The sequence below is a fragment of the Pristiophorus japonicus genome, chromosome 10 (assembly GCF_044704955.1).
Source record: "Pristiophorus japonicus isolate sPriJap1 chromosome 10, sPriJap1.hap1, whole genome shotgun sequence".
NCBI lineage: Eukaryota > Metazoa > Chordata > Chondrichthyes > Pristiophoridae > Pristiophorus > Pristiophorus japonicus.
In genome coordinates this window covers 43,286,911-43,305,710 of record NC_091986.1, presented here as the reverse complement: position 1 = coordinate 43,305,710, position 18,800 = coordinate 43,286,911, and the positions used below count along the sequence as shown (strand labels likewise).

Genomic DNA, 18,800 nt, shown 5'->3' with positions numbered 1-18,800 from the left:
TCCGGAGACATGAGTTCAAGTCCCACCTTGGCAGCTGGGGAATTTAAATTCAGATAGTTAAATAAGTCTGGAATAAAAAACTAGTATCAATAATGGTGACCATAAAACTATTGGATTGTCTTAAAAACCCATCAGGTTCACTAATTTCCTTTTAGGGAACGAAATCTGCCGTCCTTACCCGGTCTGGCCTATATGTGACTCCAGACCCACAGCAAAGAGGTTGACTCTTAACTGCCCTCTGTAATGGCCTAGCAAGCCACTCAGTTGTACCAAACCACTATGACAAAGACAGCGCTGAGGGAGCACCTTCACAAGGACTGCAGCGGTTCATGAAGACGGCTCACCACCACCTTCTCAAGGGAAACTCGGAATGGGCAATAAATGCTGGCCTCTTAAATACCCACATCCTGGAACTAATAATGTTTTTTTAAAGTTTGGAATACACTTCCGTAAACAGCAGTCAATTGCTAAGTCAATTGTTACTTTTAGAACCGAGAATGCTACTCTTTGCCCAGCAATGGGCAAATTAGAGTAAACTCGGTTCCTATTCATAGAATTCACAAGACAGAAACAGGCCATTTGGCCCAACTGGTCCATTCCAGTGTTTATGCTCAGCGGAGCCTCCTCCCACCAGTCTGCATCTCATTCTGTCAGCATAACATTTTATTCCTTTCTCCCTCCTGGGTTGCTAATTTATTTTACACCTGATTGCAGTTTTGTGAAAGTGATCGGGAGTGTGTCTTGTTGAAATGAATGGTGTGTGTCATTCTGAACTCCACAATTATAGTTCCTACAGGTAGGATAAATATTTAGAATGTCACTGGATAGGGTGGGGGGGCGGGGGGAGGATTGGAGAATTAAAGAGAGTGAGCTCTGGTTTGCCCTCATGGAATGGTTACCCCTTCATTTATACTTTAAACGGCTAATGAGATTACCTCAATTCCACACAAGCTTCAATAAAACTATGACTGTACATTATTTTGCATATTATTTGCATCCATCTGCAGAAATTCAAACCCAACCTAGAAAGTTCAAAGATTTTTTTTTAAATGGACAAAAATTTCTCTGCAGCACTGGACATCAACTTTGTGCCACTTCTTCACCTTCATATATTTACATTTAAAATAGTTCCCAGCTCCCAAGAAAGTCCTTTGCAATAAAACTTTATCAATTTTCAGTTTTTTTCTCATTGCAGCAGAGATTTTGTAACTTTTAAACAGAATTACAGAAATGCACAGAACAATCTCTTCAATTTTCTTCAAAATTAAACACAGTAATTTAATATTTTACTTGGCTGAAAAGAAAACTGGTACACTTCAAAAGGAAAGATCACGGGCAATAATGATGCAATAAAAAGTCACACTGACCACTCGAGTTCATTGCTGCTGCTCAATTATCTGGTAAACAATTACCACCACTTAACTTCTCTCAAATTCTTGCAACACTTTATTTAAGCTTTAATCAATATACAACATGTGCTGATGCACTAGAATAAAACCAAAGATTATACAGGGCAGTTTGTTTTATAATTGAATTGCACGTTAAAATGTCTTGATTTCAAAGAGGTGTGTGTGTACAGTAATTCTCTTATGCATACATCAATTCAGCATAAAACCATTCAGACGTGAGCATGGAGCATATTGAAGAAGTTTCAAAAATTGATTTCTTGTTGGGTTTAAACTCTGACCTTGTAACGACTGACATGAAATACACATCCTTTTGATGCACGGTGTTCAAATCAGAGTTAGGCTATGTGTAGAATTAACTAGCACATACGTATTTATATCACATGGTTCACAAAGAAATAATATATACCATGAAATATACTGTTTCTAAAATACTAAACTTTACATTTCATTGTAGAAGAGGAATATCAAAATAAAAATATCTTTCACAAAACCTTCAAGAACATACAAATTAGGATCACGAGTAGGCCATACAGCCCTTGAGCCTGCTCTGCCATTCGATAACCCTTATTCTGAGACCGTGACTCCTGGTTCTAGACTCCCCAGCCATCTCAGCATCTACCCTGTCAAGCCCTGTAAGAATTTTATACATTTCAATGAGATCACCTCTCATTCTTCTAAACTCTAGAAAAAAAATGTCTAGTCTACTCAATCTCTCCTCATAGGACAATCCCCCCATCCCAGGAATCAATCTGGTGAACCTTTGTTGCACTCCCTCTATGGAATGTATATCCTTCATAGAAACATAGAAGTTTACAGCATGGAAGGCAGCCATTTCGGCCCATCGTGTCCACGCCGGCCAACAAGAGGCTATCCAGCCTAATCCCACTTTCCAGCTCGAGATCCGTAACCCTGCAGGTTACGGCACTTCAGGTGCACATCCAAGTACATTTTAAATGTGGTGAGGGTTTCTGCCTCTACCAACCTTTCAGGCAAGGAGTTCTAGACCCCCACAACCCTGTGTGAAGAAATTTCCCCTCAAATCGCCTCTAAACCTTCTATCAATTACTTTAAATTTATGCCCCCTTGTTGACCCCTCTGCTAAGGCAAATAGGCCCTTTCTATCCACTATATCTAGGCCACTCATAATTTTATACATCTCAATGAGGTCTCCCCTCAGCCTCCTGTGTTCCAATGAAAACAAATCCAGCCTATCCAATCTGTCCTCATAGCTTAGATCCTCCACTCCCGGCAATATCCTCGTAAATCTCCTCTGTACCCTCTCCAGTGCAATCACGTCCTTCCTGTAATGTGGTGACCAGAACTGCATTCAGTACTCTAGCTGTGGCGTAACCAGTGTTTTATACAGTTCAAGCATAACTCCCCTGCTCTTGTATTCTATGCCGTGGCTAATAAAGTCAAGCATTCCGTATGTCTTCTTAACCACCTTATCTACCTGGCCTGCTACTTTCAGGGATCTGTGGACATGCACTCCAAGGTCCCTTTGTTCCTCTACACTTCTCAGTATCCTACCATTTAATGTGCATTCCCTTTCCTTGTTAGCCCTCTCCAAATGCATTACCTCACACTTCTCTGGATTAAATTTCATTTGCCACTGTTTCGCCCAACTGACCAGTTGATTGATTGATATCTTCCCGCAGTCCGCAGCTTAGGTAAGGAGACCAAAACTGTACACTATACACCAGGTGTAGTCTCACCAAAGCCCTATATAATATACAGCAAGACTTCTTTACTCATTATACTCAAATCTCTTGTAATAAAGGCGAACATGTCAGAGGGTGGTTGATGCCCGTGAAGCCGTACTGCAGCATCTTCGGGAGAGGAAGAGAGAAAACTGAGATGTAAAATAAACAGCAAGTAAGGGTGGGGGGGGGGGGGGGGGGCGCATTTTAACCTCACCCACTCGTGGGGAAATTGATGGGAACGGTGCAACGCTGGTTTTACACCTCATCTGGGCACCGCACTTTAGGAGGGAAGTGAAGGCCTTGAGAGGGTGCGGAAAAGATTTACAAGAATGGTTCCAGGAATAAGGAACTTCAGTTACGTGAATAGACTGGAGAAGCTGGGGTTGTTCTCCATAGAGCAGAGAAGGTGGAAAGGAGATTTGATGGAGGTGTTCAAAGTCATGAGGGGTCTGGACAGAGATAAAGAAAAAACATTCCCATTGGCAGAAGGGTCAAGAACCAGGGGACACAGATTTAAGGTGATTGGCAAAAGAACCAAAGGCGACATGAGGAAAAAACTTTTTTACGCAGCAAGTGATTAAGATCTGGAATGCACTGCGTAAAAGGGTGGTGGAGGCAGACTCAATCGTGGCTTTCAAGAAGGAATTGGATAAGTACCTGAAGGAAAGAAATTTGCAGGGCTACGGGGAAAGGGCGTGGGAATGGGACTAACTTAAGTGCTCTTGCAGGGAACTGGCACAGGCTCAACGGGCTGAATGGCCTCCTTCTGTGCTGTAACCATTCTACGATTCTATGACAATCATGGCTGATCTTCGACCTCAATTCCACTTTCCCACCCAATCTCCATATCTCTCGATTCCCCTGAAGTCTAGAAATCTATTCTGTCTCAGCCTTGAATATACTCAACAACTCAGCATCCACAGCCATTTAGGGCAGAGAATTCCAAAGATTCACAACCCTCTGAATGTAGAAATTCCTCCTCATTTCAGTCTTAAATGGTCAACCCCTTATCCTGAGACTATGCTCCTAGTTCTCGACTCTCCAACCAGGGGAAACAATCTCTCAGTCGCTATCCTGTCAATCCTCCTCAGAATTTAGTATGTTTCAATGAGATCACCTCTCATTCTTCTAAACTCAAGAGTATAGGCCCAATCTACTCAATCTCTCCTCAATAGGACAACCATCTCATCCCAGGAATCAATCTAGTGATTTTTAAGTAACTCCATAAATTACTATCTTATGAACTTACCTCAGCACAAAGATGGAAATAGCAGAGAAGAACAGTCGCCTCAGAACAGGTGATGACAAGAATAATGAAGACCAGGAACAGGAAACCAAACATGTAGTACATCTGGTGAGACCTGCAATGGTAGTGAAATTAGCTGGAGATACAGAAGGCATATTTCATCAGAAAACCAATTCCCATTAATTGTGCAAAACAAAACATTTAAGCTGCTACATAGTTGTGGAAAAGGTATATTCATTCAGTGATTAATATCGTAAAACACACAAAAATCTGAACTGCCCCATTCACATGTAGAGCAACAAAGCTGCTTTGTATGTTTCTTTTTAAAAAGTGAAGCAACATAAACAGATGCACCTATTACATGAATAAATCTGTGAATACAATTGTATTGCTGATTCCCACTTTAAGACTCACCATATGCTGTTGAGAATGAAGAATAGCTGAATGAAGATACATCCAAATGGCAGTATACCACCCATAACGATTCCAGGCAGAGACTTTGTGTAAAATGACTGGTCAGGGATCTGGCGTGGGATCTGATTGATGCGAACGGGATGCTCTATTGCCTGTAAGAGGAATTGCATTCAATGCTACAAAACAGCTATTGATTCATACAAACAGAACTGAAATTGAGCTTGTCTCAACTATTTTCTTAAGAAAGGCTACTGTTGATGTCATAGCGATGCGGCACAGGACAGACTGCCCGACACCCGATCCCATCAATCTGTTCCTGCCATGTCCTGAAAGCTATTCTTCAGTAAATTGATGTAAATGTGGAGTGGTGGATATAACATTTCACACAAGACCATGGAAAGCTGATTAGTCTGTTTAAGACATTGTTCACTACAGTAATTATCACAGATAAGAGTGGGAACAATGATCCACAAGTTCAGATCCGATGTGGGATTATATTATCCATTTGATAAATTGGTTGAACAATTTTTCGATTTTCTCACCACCATCCGCCCCATCCATCTCAGGGTGTACAAGTTTGGGAAATACATTTTTTTATAAATCTAAGCTCGCCCCTTATTGTTCCATTCAAGGCAACCGATCTTGTGGTGCCGAAGTCAGCCAGAACATTAACATGTGAACCAACCTCATTGCGCTTGGGAGGCTCAACATCCTGAAAACGCATGTCCCCGAGGCTTCTCTTTCAGATGATACTAGTGTACACCCTCTTGGAGCTAAACATCACCAAATTCATCCCAAGCGGCCAATAACCTTGGATCAGGTTGCTGTAAATATAGCTGCCAAAATGGTGCTCCCGGCTTTTAACTACAGGGGGGGTCATAACCTTAAAATTAGAGCTAGGTTGTTCAGGGGTAATGTTAGGAAGCGCTTCTTCACACAAATGGAACTCTCTCCCGCAAAATCTGTTAAGGCTGCACGAGTGGGGGGAGTGGGGGGGTGTGGAGGTCAATCGAAAATTTCAAAACTGAGATTGATACAATTTTTGTGAGGCAAGAGTATTAAGGGTCAATGGAATTAAGTTACAAATTAGCCATGATCTAATTGAATGGTGGGACAGGCACGAGGGGCTGAATGGCTTTCCTAAGTTACTACTGAGCACCTCAGATAATGTAGTACAATAAGCCCTCACCGCTCATAGTTCCAGACCCATTAGATTATAATTTTCACACATAACCTTGCGATCTCATTCACATTGCATGTAAATACTCAATGATCGGTGTGGTTATCAAAATGATTGAGAATGAAAACAGCTTTCCCCTCAAAAAAAATCTCTTCAATGGTATGGGATGGGGATTCCAGAACAGGCACAAGAAAAAGTCTGACCCATGTCACAACCGATCGGGTTACAGGGTAAGGATGGGGCACTTGCTGACAAACCACAAGAAAAAAATAAATCCTGACACCCACCCCACAAAAAACCTCTCATAATAGCGTCTTGGAAGCCTCTCAAGAACAAAAAAAGAATTGCATTTCTATAGCACCTTTCATGACCTCAGGACGTCCCAAAGCGCTTTGAAGTACTTTTCAAGTGTAGTCACTGTTGTAATGTAGGAAACACGGCAGCTAATTTGTGTACAGAAAGCTCCCACAAATAACAATGTGATAATGACCAGATAATTTTTTATAAAGTGATGTTGATTGGGGATAAATACTGGCCAGGACACCGGGGAGAACTCCCCTGCTCTTCTTCAAAATAGTGCCATGTGATTTTTTACATCCACCTGAGGGGGCAGACGGGACCTCTGTTTAGCATCTCACCCTCAGCACTGCACTGGCGTGTCAACCTAGATTTTTGTGCTCAAGTCTCTGGGACTTGAACCCATAACCTTATGATTCAGAGGTGAGAGTGCTACCCACTGAGCCATGGCTGCCACAGTCATATCTAATTCAAAATCTTTCTGCCCATATGCAAAGCATCCACAATTACCACAGAGAAAGCCTTGAATGGGATTCTGAAAGCGGAAAAAAAATCGGCAAAGTACAAGGGGGCGGGGGGGAGGGGGTTGTGTGGTGGTGGAAGAGAAGGGGAACAATATACAACCAAGATTAGTCCGGGAACCGTACCTCTGATTTTGCAACCCAACAATTTGTGTTTTACTGGAGTAACACAGGGGAAGCCCTTTCGAATTTATTGGACATTCCCCATAATTGAGTGTACAGCACCCATTTCACTTAGTAGCAGCAAACAAACAACCCTAAAGTGGAACCCTCACAGCTTCGATAATCTACAAAGGCTCTTTTTACAGCTTGGAGCTCCTGTCCTGCAGTGAAAACAAGCTCAACTACAGCTCTACAGGACATGGACACAACTGTATGAAAAATAACACAAAAATACTTGTACAAAAAACAGCACATTATTAAAAGCCCTAAATCCCACAAAAAGTAAATTATTTAAGCTGGTTTCTACCTCGCACCTTGTCAAATTTTGTTTGAGAACGCTCCTGTGAAGCGCCTTCGGCTATTTTTCTATGTTAAAAGCGCTATATAAATGCAAGTTGTTGATGACGGCAGATAGCACACTTGTGAGCCAATGACACACAGATTGATGAGACTGCATCAAATAGTCAATTACAGATTTAAAACCTTTTCAAAAATGGTTAAGCAAATTTTGATGGAATACTATCATAACAATCAACTCTATTAAGTGAAGAATTCCTCTCCCCCTCCCCCTCCCCCGCCCCCGCCCCCACCCCCCCCTCAAAAAAAGGACAAACCAACAAGGAAGCTTACATGTTTCTTGAAGCCAAAATAGGCACCAATAAAGGTGAGAGGGACTGAAATGCCAAACCACAATGCCAGGACAGCAACCAGTGTACCAAAAGGAATTGCTGCTGAAGATCCTTCTCCCCACAGAATCAGGTTCATGAGAAAGAAATCAGCAAAAACAATTCTGGGGAAACAGAAAAATACATATGCACACCATTAAATAGCAATTTCGGTTGACATGCTGTAAGCAGGAAATCCAGGTGTTTGTAAGCTGAAAGAACCTTCAGATGTCAAGATCATACAATATAGAAGGCAGCCATTCGGCCCATCGTGCCTCTGCCAGCTCTTTGAAAGAGCTATCCAATTAGTCCCACTGCTCAGAGAATCATACAGTATCATAGAATTACATATGCTCACTTTATTGCAAAAAATCCTGTGATTACCAGTTCTAATTCTAATGTAATTTGTTTGGACTGGAGTGTTAAGTTACAATAGTATGAAGCTTAATTTTCCAATACACAGTGCCATTGTCACTGTACTCTTTGGACAAAAAGCACAAGAAAAAAAATCTGGAAAATTCACCAGTTCTCTGCCAAGTTAATAAGATAACCAACACTTATTAATAGAAAGGTTCAAATATGTTCAGTTTATATTTCAAGTTGTTCTTCCCATCCATCCCACCTCAACTCACGCCGCACCCCCATAAAGCAAACAAAATACTTGCTCGAGCAGTTTTGGGAAAGTTACATTTTCACACACAAACCCACTATCAGTGATCTCAACCAATTAAATGGAATGCTACATATTTCGGGGAAGGTACAGAGCTTTTCAGACAATCAACCCCTAAAATAAGTGGAATTGTTAAATTAAATTTGGTGACTGTTTTCATCTTGCTGCATTTCCCATTTTTCAATGTAAAGAAACTAATTTTCAGGCATGATCTTGATTCCATCCTTACAAAAAGCTAGAAAGCAGCGAAAAAATTTGTTGAAAATATGTTTTTATTTTTGAAAAAAATAATTTTAACTTCAGAACGCCATTCCCCAAAAAACAAACACACCAAATCAGATGTAAATTATGCAGATACAGTTGCACAAAGAATGTATCCTACTGCTGAATGCAAATATATTGCTGATTAGGAGATAAAAGAAGATATCTGATCCATTTGTTAAAACAAGACACCAATGTATGTTCAAAGCCTCTATAACTCAATCAATAGGGTAACTGTGCAATTGTATCAGTACAGGTACAACATCTCGAATCCGGCTATTCGAAAACCAGAATTGTCCAAACACCGGCCATTTCTTTAGGCAGCCAAGATGACGACATCAGGCAGCAAATGACTAGGAAACCGGTTAAAAAAAACGCAGCGCCTGGGGACCACAGGCAGCGAGAATCGGCGGGTAGCGAGGTGTGGAGGGAATCGGCGGGTAGCGAGGTGTGGAGGGAATCGGCGGGCGGCGAGAAGCGAAGGATCGGCGGGCGGCGAGGAGCACCAACAGAGAGGTCAGAGATCCAGCAAAATCCGAAAACCGGCACGGTTTCGGTCCCGAGGTTGCCGGATTTCAGATGTTGTACCTGTAGTTGCATTCAGTGAATAAATTTAGAAACCAGAAAAAGGTTACAATACAATACATGAAAGACATAACTCCTTTGATGACTCAGCAAGTTAACCCAGAAGGTACCTGAGCCGTTCAGGTCAGAAAAGTCTCCGGTTTGAACCCCGATTGGTGCTGGGTCAACTGATCTCAGCCTCAACAAGGGTCGACAATTGGCTTCAGCAAATTACGTCAGGGAGGGAACAGCCAGCCGGGATTCCCAACTCTGATCGCTATCCAACAATCCTTGCTTTTAGAGCAAGTGGATGTTGGATCGACTCAGCTGTGGTGCTCCCTCTGGTACTCACTGTCAAGGCTCCTCTATGAACAACGGTAACTTGGGTGACATACTGGAGGTTCGTCTGTGGAACTGTACCACAGCCAGGAGTCAAAGCCTTCAGGATCAGGGACAAAAATTGGCGCAAGAGCGAAAACAAAATGCTAGAGGAATTAGAACAGGTTCACCATTAAACATTTAATACTTTCAACCTTTTCCCTGCACTCTAAAGTCCACATTTGCAAAAATTGTATTCTTTTACCAAAAAAGCATAGTTACAAAATTTAGATTGAACAAACAGACAAGTTGTATTACTTGTATGCTTCATTCAAAGCAGTCATCATTTTAAACTGTGAATATGTAGTTGCTTGTAATAGAGACTGCAAGTCATTAAAACGACCTAAAGCACAGAGAATCAAATCAACGGCAGGCTCCTTAATTATATAGACACTACGCGACTAACACGTAGCTTCCGCAACATCAGCTAGCAAAAGGCATGTTGGCCTTTATTACAAGGGGGTTGGTGTACAAGAGTAAGGAAATCTTACTGCAATTGTACATGGATTTGGTGAGACCCCTGGAGTATTGTGCACAGTTTTGGTCTCCATACCCAAAGGAGGATATATACTTGTCTTAGAGCGGGTGCAACAAAGATTCACTAGATGGATTCTTGGGATGAGGAGGTTATCCTATGTGGAAAGATTGAGTAGAATGGGTCTGTATTCTCTGGAGTTTAGAAGAATGAGAGGTGAAATAATTGAAACATACAAGGTACTGAAAGGGTTTGACAGGGTAGATGCCGAGATGTTGTTTCCCCTCGCTGGAGTCTAGACTAGGGGGCATATTGTCAGAATAATGGGTTGGCCATTGAGGACTGAGATGAGGAGACATTTCTTCACTCAGAAGCTTGTGAATCTTTGGAATTCTCTACCCAGAGGGCTATGGATGCTCAGTTTTTGAGTATGTTCAAGACTGGCATCAGACTGGACCTGCAGCAGGTAATGGGGGAATCAACACAAGGGAAAAACCTATTGACCTGGTCTTCACCAACCTACCTGTCACAGATGCATCTGTCCATGACAGCAGTGATCAATGCATATTGTAGAGATGAAGTCCCGTATTCACACCCTCCATCGTACTGTGTGGCTCTACCACTGTGCTAAATGGGATAGATTCATTAACAGGTCTAGCAGCTCAAAACTGGACATCCATGAGGGGCTGTGGGCCATCAGAATTGTATTCCACCACAATCTGTAACCTTATGGCCCAGCATTTACCTCACTCTACCATTATCATCAAGCCAGGGGATCAACCCTGGTTCAATGAGTAAAGAAGAGCATGCCAGGAGCAGCACCTAAAAATGAGGTACCAACCTGGGGAAGCTGCAACATAGGACTCATCATCATAGGCAGTCCCTCGAACCGAGGATGACTTGCTTCCATGACAAAAAGGGATGTTTCAATGAAGGACCTAATATTCCAGGTCCCGAACTACATCTTCAAGGGTGGAAGATGCCTCTGCGTGAATTTTTTTTAACGTGTGGTGGCCGTTGCACACAGGCTTGACAGAGCTAGGTCTTGATCCAGTGACAGGGATTACCCAAGACGACTGGAGACCAACTCTGCCGCATTGGCCTAGTGCGCACACATATCGCAGTGTGGGCTGGCCTGTGCTGCCCCTGGGCCTTTGCCTCTTCTGGCCCCAAACCCACGCCTCACATCCCGATCACATCCCTCTACATTCTCTCGCCGCTCCTTCGCCCCGACCTCGCCGCACCTGCTGTATCTGCCCACGCTCCAATCACCAACCTGGGCCTTGATGACGTCCCTCTTCGGTGCCATCGCATTCCTGCACCAGCTCGCGCTGTACCTTGCAGTGGTACGCCGCCACGCCGCCCATGGCCGCTGATGGTCCCCCACAGATCGGACTACTTGCATGCTAAGCAGCGGAAACAGCATGCTATGAACAAAGCTAAGCGATTCCACAATTAACAGATCAGATCAAAGCTCTGCAGTCCTGCCACGTCCAGTCATGAATGGTGGTGGACAATTAAACGACGAACGGGAGGAGGTGGCTCCGTGAACATCCCCATCCTCAATGATGGCGGAGCTCAGCACACAAATGCAAAAGACAAGGCTGAAGCGTTTGCAACCATCTTCAGCCAGAAGTGCCAAGTGGATGAACCATATCGGCCTCCGCTCAGAGCCCCAACATCACAAAAGCCAGTCTTCAGCCAATTCGATTCACTCCACGTTATCAAGAAGCAGCTGAGTGCACTAGACACAGCAAAGGCTAAGGTCCCTGACAACATCCCGGCTATAGTGCAAGACTTGTGCTCCAGAATTATTCGTGCCTCTAGCCAAGCTGTTCCAGTATAGCTACAACACTGGCATCCACCAGACAATGTGGAAAACTGCCCAGTATGTCCTGTCCACAAAATGTAGGACAAATCCAATACCACCCCATCAGTCCACTCTCAATCATCAGCAAAGTGATGAAAGATGTCGTTGACAGTGCAATCAAGCGGCACTTTCTCACCAATAACCTGCTCACTGATGCTCAGTTTGGGTTCCGCCAGAATCACTAAGCTCCAGACCTCATTAAAGTCTTGGTCCAAACATGGATAAGAGCTTAATTTCAGAATTGAGCAGAGAGAGACTGCCCTTGACATCAAGACAGCATTTGACTGAGTATGGCATCAAAGAGCCTTGGTAAAATTGAAGTCAATGGGAATCAGGGGGAAAACTCTCCACTGGCTGGAGTCATACCTAGCACAAAAGAAGATGGTTATGGTTGTTGGAGGTCAATCATCCTAGCCCCAGGACATCGCTGCAGGAGTTCCTCAGGGCAGTGTCCGAGGCCCAACCATCTTCAGCTGCTTCATCAATGACCTTCCCTCCATCATAAGGTCAGAAGTGGGGATGTTCGCTGATGATTGCACAGTGTTCAGTTCCATTCACAACTCCTCAGATAATGAAGCAGTCCATGCTCACATGCAGCAAGACCTGGACGACATTCAGGCTTGGGCTGATAAGTGGCAAGTAACATGCGTGCCACACAAGCACCAGGCAATGACTATCTCCAACAAGCAAGAGTCTAACCACCTCCCTTTGACATTCAACAGTATTACCATCACAGAATCCCCCACCATCAACATCCTGGGGGTCACCATTGACCAGAAACTTAACTGGACCAGCCACATAAATACCATGGCAACAAGAGCAGATCAGAGGCTGGGTATTCTGCGGTGAGTATCTCACCTTATGACTCCCAGAGCCTTTTCACCATCTACAAGGCATAAGTCAGGAGCGTGATGGAATACTCTCCACATGCCTGAATGAATGCAGCTCCAATAATACTTAAGAAGCTAAACACTATCCACCACAAAGCAGACCGCTTGATTGGCACCCCATCCATCACCTTCAACACCGGCGCACTGTGGCTGCAGTGTGTACCATCTACAAGATGCATTGCAGCATCTCACCAAGGCTTCTTCAGCAGCATCAACCAAGTCAGTGATCTCTACCACTGAGAAATACAAGGGCAGCAGGCACATGGGAGCACTATTACCTGCAAGTTTCCCCCCAAGTTACACACCATCCTGACTTGGAAATATATCGCCATTCCTTCATTGTCGCTGAGTCAAAATCCTGGAACTCCCTCCCCAACAGCACTATGGGAGTTACTTCACCACAAGGACTGCAGTAGTTCAAGAAGGCAGCTCACCACCACCTTCTCGAGAGCAATTAGGGATGGGCACTAAATGCTGGCCTTGCTAGCGACGGCCACACGAAAAAAAAAAGAAGATTTTTAGACTCTAAGGGAATCAAGGGATATGGGGATTGGGCAGGAAAGTGGAGTTGAGTTCAAAGCTCAGCCATGATCTTATTGAATGGCAGAGCAGGCTCGAAGGGCCGTATGGTCTACTCCTGCTCCTATTGCTTGTGTTCTTACAAATCCTATGCTCCTTCTGATCACCCATCATTCTACCCTCATCAACACATACTGCCTCCCTATCCCACGAGGGATTGATTTCAACACCCGTGTCCTCATTTATAAACTTCTCCATGGGCCCCATCGTACTTTTGTAATGTCTTCCAGTCCATATTGTTTGCTCAGCAAACCTTGCCCTTCTACACATTTCTCCTTCTTGCACTCCATTTCTTGCCACCTTTACAAAAGCCTCCTGAAAACCTCTTCCCCCACCATGTGTTTTCTCTTTCAACCTCTGCTTGATGTCTTGCACCCTCCACTCCTCCGTCCCTCTACCCAGTGTCGTATCATTACATTAAAAGCACAGAATAAGTCTTGATAAATTTCGATGAAGTGTTCGACTTACCCTGGGCACATAATAGAAGTCAATAATACATTTGTTTTCCATTTCTCACCACCAAATGCTATTGAAAAACAAGAATAAGCATAGCAATCAAGAAAAGAATACATTGGCTCTCAACAACACAAAATACACAACTGAATAATCATCCTCAATAATATAATGCTGCATATTTTTCAACTTTCATTGAGAAAAGCAGGTTGTAGAGGTATTAAATATTAAAAAGCTATTCCAAAAATTAAGTTGTTCAGTTGCCAAAGGGTGATGATAATTGAAACTAATAAATAGAAATCCATTTTACTTACACTTGTAAAATCTGGCAGCGACATAGCCTGCTGGAGTCCCAAGCAGCACCCACAAGACAACAGAACAAGTCATCAAGGACCCTCGATTTGCAGGCGACAAAAATCCCAGGCACGCAAAAACTAGAATTAAAAGACAAAATCAGAAAGAATATCCTATTTAAAAAAAACACACTCACATACTGTAATGAGAGTAATTGAACTCATTGAAACATGAGGGGGATTGACAGGGTAGATGCTGAGAGGATGTTTCTCCTGGCTGGAGAGTCTAGAACTAGGGGGTGCAGTCTCAGGATAAGGGGTCGGCCATTTCGCGAGCCTGGAGCAGCTGGGAGATTTAAACATCAGCGTCTCCCTGACAATAGAAACATAGAAAATATATGCAGGAGTAGGCAATTCGGTCCTTCGAGCCTGCACCACCATTCAATATCATGGCTGATCATTATTGCAACTTTAGTACCCTATTCCTGCTTTCTCTCCATACCCCTTCATCCCTTCAGCCGTAAGGGCCACATCTAACGAACTGGCCTCAACAACTTTCTATGGTAGAGAATTCCAAAGGTTCACAACTCTGAGTGAAGAAGATTCTCCTCATCTTGGTCCTAAACCCTAACCCTTACCCTTAAGACTGTGCCCCCTGGTTCTGGACTTCCCCAATATCGGGAACATTCTTCCTGCATCTAACCTGTCCAATCCCGTCAGAATTTTAAATTTCTATGAGATCCCCTCTCATTCTTCTAAATTCCAGTGAATTTAAGCCTAATCGATCCAGCCTTTCTTCATATGTCAGTCCTGCCATTCCAGGAATCAGTCTGGTGAACCTTCACTGCACTCCCTCAATAGCAAGTATGTCCTTCCTCAGATCAGGAGACCAAAATTGTACACAATATGCAAGGTGTAGTCTCATCAAGGCCCTGTACAACTGCAATAAAAAGGCCAACATGCCATTTGCCTTCTTCACTGCCTGCTGTACCTGCATGCCAACTTTCAATGACTGATGTACCATGACACCCAGGTCTCGTTTTCCTAATCTGTCACCAATCAGATAATATTCTGCCTTCCTGTTTTTGCCACCAAAGTGGATAACCTCACGTTTATCTACATTATACTGCATCTGTCATGCATTTTCCCATTCGCCTAACTTGTCCAAGCCTCTTTGCAGCCTCTTAGCATCTCCTCACAGCTCACACTGCCACCCAGTTTAGTGTCATCTGCAAACTTGGAGATATTACATTCAATTCCTTCATCTAAATCACTAATGTATATTATAAATAGCTGGGGTCCCAGCACTGAACCTTGCGGTACCCCACTAGTCACTGCCTGCCATTCTGAAAAGGACCCGTTTATTCCGACTCTCTGCTTCCTGTCTGCCAACCAGTTCTCTATCCACGTCAATACATTACCCCCAATACCACATGCTTTAATTTTGCACACCAATCTCTTGTGTGGGACCTTGTCAAAACCCTTTTGAAAGTCCAAATACACCACATCCACTGGTTCTCCCTTGTCCACACTACTAGTTACATCCTCAAAAAATTCTAGAAGATTTGTCAAGCATGATTTCCCTTTCATAAATCCATGCTGACTTGGACCGATCCTGTCACTGCTTTCCAAATGCGCTGCTATTACATCTTTAATAATTGATTCCAACATTTTCCCCATCACCAATGTCAGGCTAACCGGTCTATAATTCCCCGTTTTCTCTCTCCCTCCTTTTTAAAAAAGTGGGGTTACACTGGCTACCCTGCAATCAATAGGAACTGATCCTGAGTCTATAGAATGTTGGAAAATGATCTCCAATGCATCCCGAGCCTGGAGCAGCTGGAGGGAGCTTTAAACATAAGTGTTGCCCTGACAACAGAGGCAGCTCGAGCCTGGAGTTATTACAGGTCCTGTCAAGAGGACAATATGAGAAATATAATGTAATAAAAATATGACATCATAAGGATGGAGGACAGTGATTAGGTTTTTCCAGATTAATTGAATCACTGGACAGGGAATGAATCTTAAAGAAAGCTAATAACTAATTTAATTTGATTCAATTGCTGATTTTCTAATTTTAAATTAATTTATAATTATGGTATATATTATTTAATTTTGTTTAATTATAATTAATTACTATACTGATTTTACTATTGTATACTCCTTATTGTATTATTTACAATGTAATTTGAATTAAAAAAAAAAGTTTTTTCGCCTGTGTCTATCTGCGTGCGCATTTTGGTTGCCGCTTCATACCCAAGCCTTTAACCTCTTTTTACACTTCCTTCTCCCACTTTTTTATCTCTTTCCTTCAATGGTCAATATCTAACGTGTTGTAAAATTGTTGCGAAGCGCCTTGCGCTATATAAATAAAAGTTATTATTTTTTTAAGACTTATGGGCCCAATTTTGGCCATGACTTGCATCAATTTTTTTGGAGTAAGTTGGTTTTTCTGATGCAAGTTAAAAAAAACCTTATTTTCCCCAATAAACTTGCTCCAGAGTAACTTAGTTAGGAACAATTTTTTTTAGTTCAGTTTTTTTCCCCAGACACTTACGCCAGTTTTGGCCATTTATGCCACTTTGGCCAGCTAAAACTTACTCCAAATCGACTTAGGTCAGCGTATGTGGCCAGCTCTGAAAAACGTTGCGGGCAGTTAAGAAATTGGCGCAGGTAAGTAAGTAAGGACCTGCACACCCAAGCACCAAGTAGCAAACAGCCCAAATAAAAGTTAAAATAACTAAATAAAAATAAAGAACTCAGGTAAACAAGTGATTAATAATTAAATATTTGAAGTAAATCCTACCTTGGGCAGCGGGCTGGCCTGTATGGGAGGCCATTCGGCGTGGGATAGGGGCGGCCAGCAAAGATGCATCGTAAGGCTGGGGGGGAGGGGGGGGGTGTGGAGGAAGAGGAAAGGCTGGGCTCGGCGGCATCTCGGGTAGAGTTCTGACAGCCTGGGCTGCACTCAGTCGCGGGCGACCATTCGGCCACGGCTAGGAGCGGCGAACATCGGGTCCTGCTGACAGCTTGCAGGACATGCTGGGAGGGCGAGGAGCATGCGCGCAGACTCCACTGCGCATGCGACAGCTGCCGGCAGTGTTTTCAGTGCAGGGCTGTAGCTCCGCCCCCCCCGCTCCACCATGGACGCCGCGCCAGGAACCACGACACTCGGCAGAGGGGCCAGGATACTTAAAGTTTTTTGGCACCCTTTCCAGCGAACAAAGTTGGCGCATAAAGGGTCAGTGCGCCATAAAAATGTCAGCCAAAATTGGGCCCAATGTGAGGAATATCTTCACTCCAAGAGTTGTGAATATTTGGAATTCTCCACCACAAAGGGCTGTGGATGCTGAATCGTTGAATATATTCAAAGCTGAGACAGATAGATTTTTGGACTCTAGGGGAATCAAGGGATATGGGGATCGGGTGGGCAAGTGGAGTTGAGATTGGAGATCAGCCATGATCTTATTGAATGGCGGAGCAGGCTCGAATGGTCTACTCTTGATCATTTTTCTTATATTATGTTCTTAAAAATAAGCACTGTTCATAATGATCTACAAATTCTATTGATTTGAGACATTGAAAGAAACTCATTGTACAGGATAATGAAAATCTATCAATTTAAATTGCAATCTTTTCGGCTTTCAATTCTCGGATTTGGTTCATTCGTAATTATCTGGAAATAGTGACTGTAATTCGGCTATGTAAAGTTTAAAAAAATACAATTGTATACCTACATAGAGTAACAAATATCATGATAAATATTTGAGCTCCAGAACCCAGGAAAACAGACAATATCATTCCCTTCCGAGGTGGTCTAAAGACGTCACCATGCACCAATTTCCATCCAAATTCCTCCTGAGCTTCTTCCTGGAAAAACATTAAACAAGGTCTTAAGAGTATCCTTTACCTAATACAATTAGTTCAAAATAACTTTGATAAAATATACCCAACAGTCAAATAACAAATATTTGAGTTTGAAACACAAGATCAACAGCACTTTATAGAGCAGGAATTTTATGCTAGGTGCTCCAGCTGTGGAACATCTGTGCAGAGACCCATGACTTCAGAAAGTTTCTTCTCCTTTCATGGCACCTCTGTACAGTCAGAAAGAAAAAGAGGCCTTTGTTTGCTACACCTCTGACCTCCACTCTCAAGACACAAGAACTCAGATCCCATGCTGAGCTTGTCTCATCTAAAATGCATGACATCAGTGATGGGAGAGTGAGCCAGAGAAAAGAGAAGTGAGACAGAAAGGGCTAAAAGTGTTAAATGATGAGGGCAGATTGCATAAACCTGGTTTGTATTCCTCTGAATTTAGACGGTTGGGGAATGATCTAATCGAGATGTTTAAAACAAGAGAGATTCAACAGGGTAGGCACAGAAAAACTAAATCCACTGGTGGAACACCAGAACATTGGGAAATAATCATCAAATTAGAGCTTGCCCATTTAGGAGTGAAATTAGGAAACACTCTTTCACACAAAGGGTAGTGGAAAGTCTGCAACACTCTACCCTAAAAGGCTGTGGATTTCTATTTTATTTATTAGTTCACGTGATGATTATTTATTGCCCATCACTAATTGCCCTCGAGGAGGTGGCAGCAAGCCACCGACTTGAACCGCTGCAATCCATGTGGTGAAGGTGCTCCCACAGTGCTGTTAGGGAGTTGCAGGATTTTGACCCAGTGATGATGAAGGAATGGCGATATATTACCAAGTCAGGATGGTGTGTGACTTGGAGGTAGTGGTGTTCCCATGCGTCTGCTGC

At 43.1% G+C, this 18,800-nt stretch overlaps 1 protein-coding gene across 1 annotated transcript in view; it reads right to left on the bottom strand.

Moving 5' to 3' along the window:
• tm9sf2 (transmembrane 9 superfamily member 2) overlaps positions 1-18,800 on the bottom strand; it is an 84,437-nt gene that overhangs the window by 7,758 nt on the left and 57,879 nt on the right. The window contains exons 10-15 of the mRNA XM_070891775.1: positions 17,768-17,900; positions 14,052-14,171; positions 13,753-13,810; positions 7,563-7,722; positions 4,773-4,924; positions 4,362-4,473 (exon numbers count right to left, since the gene is read on the bottom strand). Coding sequence (XP_070747876.1) covers positions 4,362-4,473; positions 4,773-4,924; positions 7,563-7,722; positions 13,753-13,810; positions 14,052-14,171; positions 17,768-17,900 — 735 coding nt within the window. The remainder of the gene's footprint in view (positions 1-4,361; positions 4,474-4,772; positions 4,925-7,562; positions 7,723-13,752; positions 13,811-14,051; positions 14,172-17,767; positions 17,901-18,800) is intronic.